Raw genomic sequence first — 3847 nt, forward strand, 5'->3', positions numbered from 1 at the left:
CGCCATGACTTTCTAGAGAAAGTTCATATATGTTACCATAATGTCATCAAAATGAGTGATAGGTCTCCTTGATAAACCCAAAAAAATTTACTCCTCTGAAAGGAAAATCAGGAGAGTTATCTGTTTGTTATCACCAAGCTGTGTTTACACCAAACGACATTAAATTACGTTTTCCCATGGTTCATTGACTTAATAATAGCCAACAAAAATTAAACTCTTTGTGTGGTGTCAAGATTTATTTAGATTGTCCAATGGTTTTTAAAATAGGCAATGTAAACTTGCTTACATAAATAACTTATAACACTTTTTGTTTTCTTTGATTTTATACGAGTATGTTCTTCCCTTCTCTATGACGTCACTTTTTAAACCCGTAGTAGATGTCAAACATCAGTTGGAAAAGTGCTATGGTATAACCTTGTATTTTTATTAATCTTGGTATTTATAATCTTCAATTCTTGGTAGAAGTGAAGAAAATAAAAGATAGCTAGGAACGTAAGAATGAAGGATCAACTAACCAGTCCTTAGGGTGATTGAATGGTAAAAGGGACCGGACCGGTAAGAAAACTGCAAGGAGGGGGGAGATTGATTAGAAATCAGTCCAAAGACCGATTCAACACTAATCAGCAAATATTTCTGCCATATATAACTGCTAAATTATACTTTTCTGTTTTATTTACACTCAGAACGATTTAGACAATTTTCACAACAAAGGATAGCATAACAACCAGGGTATATGAATATAAAGAAGTTATTGTTGTAACTTTAACCAGCACGTTTTACGACACATTTTTTTCATTGTTTCTGAATACATTGGATGAATACAATATCCTTTTGTTCAAACAAAGAACAACTATATGCAACGTCTGGCATTGCATCATTACAAAGTTGATCATCACCTGAAAAATAATATTACAATAGTCAATCATACATAGGTTTATAATTATTTTTTCTTACTGCAGATTTTACATGTTTTTCTGCAGGAATATCTAATATTAGGATCTTCTTTACAACGATCCTGGCTTTTTCGACAAAGAGAAGAATGGACTAGATCCTCACACACTAAAATTGAAAATTATTATATTTTATTCCAAATTATGTATTTTATGTATTTACCATTGCAATTACCACACATTTTTGGACAATGATAATCTCTCCCATCAAAACAAATTATCTTAGCATCTCTCATACAAGCAGAATGATAGTCTTTACATTTGGCTATGAAAATAAATACTGAATTAATGAGTTTTGTTGAAAAATGTTGTATACCTTTACAAACTCCACAGGATTCTGCACATGGATGGTGATTGGATGGTTTAAAGCAATATAATGGATATTCTTTTACAAAAATTTGGCATTCTGTTGAATTCCTATCTTTACAAATACTTTCTGTAAAAAAATGTGCAAGGCGTTATTTTAAACAAAGTTGCTTTGTTACATTACCTGCGATATTTCCTTGAGCAACACAAAATGTACTACAGATAAAAAGTGAAGCAATTGTTGACCTCATGCTGTTAGGGAATTTGAACTACTGATATCCCAATCAAACTATTTTCTTTATTTTATACACTTATATGTAAATTAAATAAGTGTTCAGGTGTATTAAGACCTATAAGTCCATAAATAAAATAATAGCTATAGCTATTTTATTTATTTAATTTAGAAATTAAAATTATATAGAAATGATAAAAATCAAACGAATGATCATTAAAAGAAAATAAAATTGTAAAAGATTTGATTAATTTTTTTTTCTTTTTATAGGAATATCGTTAACTTTTTTACTCAATTAGACCAATAAGTACATGTATGAAGAAATACCCTTTGTAGCCACAGGCCTGTATACAGCGTTTGTTTGAAGTTTTAATAAAACTAAAGGACTCTCAATTTAATTACTCAAATTCAGAAAACCAGTTTGGTTTATTTATTTTATTAATTGAAATTATAATTAATACATTGAAATTATTTACAATTTATATAGGGATTGAAGTTAGTTATATTTAATTAATGAGTATTTTTGATTCTTCATTAATTATATTTTGTTTATCAAAACTAAGACATGCAAACAATATAATGGAGTTTTTTAAAAAGATGAAATTTTTCAGACATTTGTGCAAGACCGAGTTCATGTTGATATCGTACATAAAGGGCCGTTCACTAGGATTGGAACACACTTTGATCTCGTCGAGATTCCATATAAGTGCATAACGGTTGAGTTTTTTATTAGCATGACATTATTTTTTCAGTAACGTTCTTTTTTCGAGATGGATAAACACGATCATTCATTAAGTAGTTTGTTCAAATTCTTTTTGAACGCCAATGACTCCCGATTTAATTATAGTAGAGTGTTTTAATCGGGGCTATTTGATTTTTCGTGTTTCAAAAGTTTCAAATTGGTGTAGTTGATTCGGATTAAGCAATTTGAACCAACCTTGCCTCGTTGATGGAAAATTAAATATTTTATTAATGAACTAAAATGGATACAATTGTTTGTGCTTAATAAGTTTAAATAATTGCAAATGTTAACATGTAAAGGTAAAAATAAGTTAAAATGTAAATAAGACGAAATAGTATCATACGACCTGGTACAGTTTTGAAATTTTTTCATTATGTGACTTCGTTCTCTAATAAAATAATAAGAAAAGGCTTCTCCAACGGCAATGCAGTGGAACACCCCTCCAATTTATTTCAGAGAATAATTATTAGACTGGACCTAAAAAGAGACATAAAAAAAGTAGACCCATTAATAATTTGAACAACTCCTTCTGCGATTATCACAACAAGTGATATCAGTATAGGTTAGCAGTGTTCTCACTTTTACCAAAAAATTTAATGCTAGTCTGGAGGATAGAAAGTGTTCATTCTATCAGAAGGAGACAGAGTCATCATTTATGTCTTTTACTTTTGCCAAATGAGCATATCTATGTTGAGAATGGTGGAGGACATAGAGCGCCCTACTTCGGAGTGATTATCACCCAGCTGGATTGGTTTGTCGTCTCGTCACTTTCATTTTTATTACTGTCTCAAAATATCAAAATAAAGAACATTATTTCCAAGTTCCAGGAAATGCTCTACGTTGCAAAGTACACGAACGGGGTTATTTCACACGGAATCCAAAGCTGCATGACAGCCTTGATTAAAATCATGTGGAGACACACCATTAGCCACATAATAAATTTTAGGATAATTTATAAGGATTAACTCAGGGACCGTTTATACAAGATTAAAAAAATATGTTAAATGATTACTTTTTATCATATTAAAAATTAATGTACTCATAAATTCTATGCTTTTTTGAAGCAAAATTCGGTGAAATGAATTTGTTTAGGATCTGGATTATTTCAAAGCTTTTTCCAATTGTAGTGTATGACCCTGTATGTAAAATATCATTATTTTATTCTAAAATCCACATATAGTTAACAATTTTTGGGTCATGATAAATATTTGACATAAAAAACATAGTGTCCTCTATATCTTACATTCCATCATCTAGTGTGAACTTTACAAATAGCTTTGTTTAAATTACATACACTTGGGACATAGAATATTGTACTATTAAATTCAACCCCAAAAAATTATTTATGTTTGAGCCACAATCTACCTGCTCATCTCAGTTTTTCTCTCAGTCGTCTGAATTTTTGAAATATCTGGGATTATGTTAATTCAGCACTACATATTATCATCCAGAGTCATTTTTACCATTAAAACAATCAACAAATTCAAAGTAGGTTTTATAAAACTTATATAAAAGTATTTTTTATCATTATAACAGTGTTGTTATTGATTCTTTAGCTAGTTCTAAGCTTGATATATTTCCTTTTTTATGATGTAAAATGATGAAAAAGTCAATTAT

General features: G+C 29.6%; 1 protein-coding gene across 1 annotated transcript; it reads right to left on the reverse strand.

Moving 5' to 3' along the window:
• Positions 1-643: 643 nt before the first annotated feature.
• LOC121131707 (uncharacterized) lies at positions 644-1507 on the reverse strand. The gene is made up of 5 exons (XM_040727057.2): positions 1441-1507; positions 1267-1386; positions 1114-1215; positions 955-1059; positions 644-896 (listed from the first exon to the last, which is right to left on the reverse strand). The coding sequence occupies exons 1-5, from the start codon at positions 1505-1507 to the stop codon at positions 793-795; spliced, it is 498 nt and encodes a 165-aa protein (XP_040582991.1). The 3' UTR covers positions 644-792.
• Between the last annotated feature and the right edge of the window lie 2340 nt (positions 1508-3847).

The sequence above is a fragment of the Lepeophtheirus salmonis genome, unplaced genomic scaffold (genome assembly GCF_016086655.4).
Source record: "Lepeophtheirus salmonis unplaced genomic scaffold, UVic_Lsal_1.4 unplaced_contig_9960_pilon, whole genome shotgun sequence".
Classification (NCBI taxonomy): domain Eukaryota; kingdom Metazoa; phylum Arthropoda; class Copepoda; order Siphonostomatoida; family Caligidae; genus Lepeophtheirus; species Lepeophtheirus salmonis.

What these genes read in the sequence shown, in the direction of transcription:
- LOC121131707 (XM_040727057.2), bottom strand. Translation starts at nt 1,507, where the DNA reads ATGAGGTCAACAATTGCTTCACTTTTTATCTGTAGTACATTTTGTGTT. An exon ending in TGCTCAAGGAAATATCGCAG is followed by an intron (nt 1,387 to 1,440) that starts GTAATGTAACAA and finishes ATTTTTTTACAG; the next exon opens with AAAGTATTTGTAAAGATAGG. An exon ending in AATGTGTGGTAATTGCAATG is followed by an intron (nt 1,060 to 1,113) that starts GTAAATACATAA and finishes TTTCAATTTTAG; the next exon opens with TGTGTGAGGATCTAGTCCAT.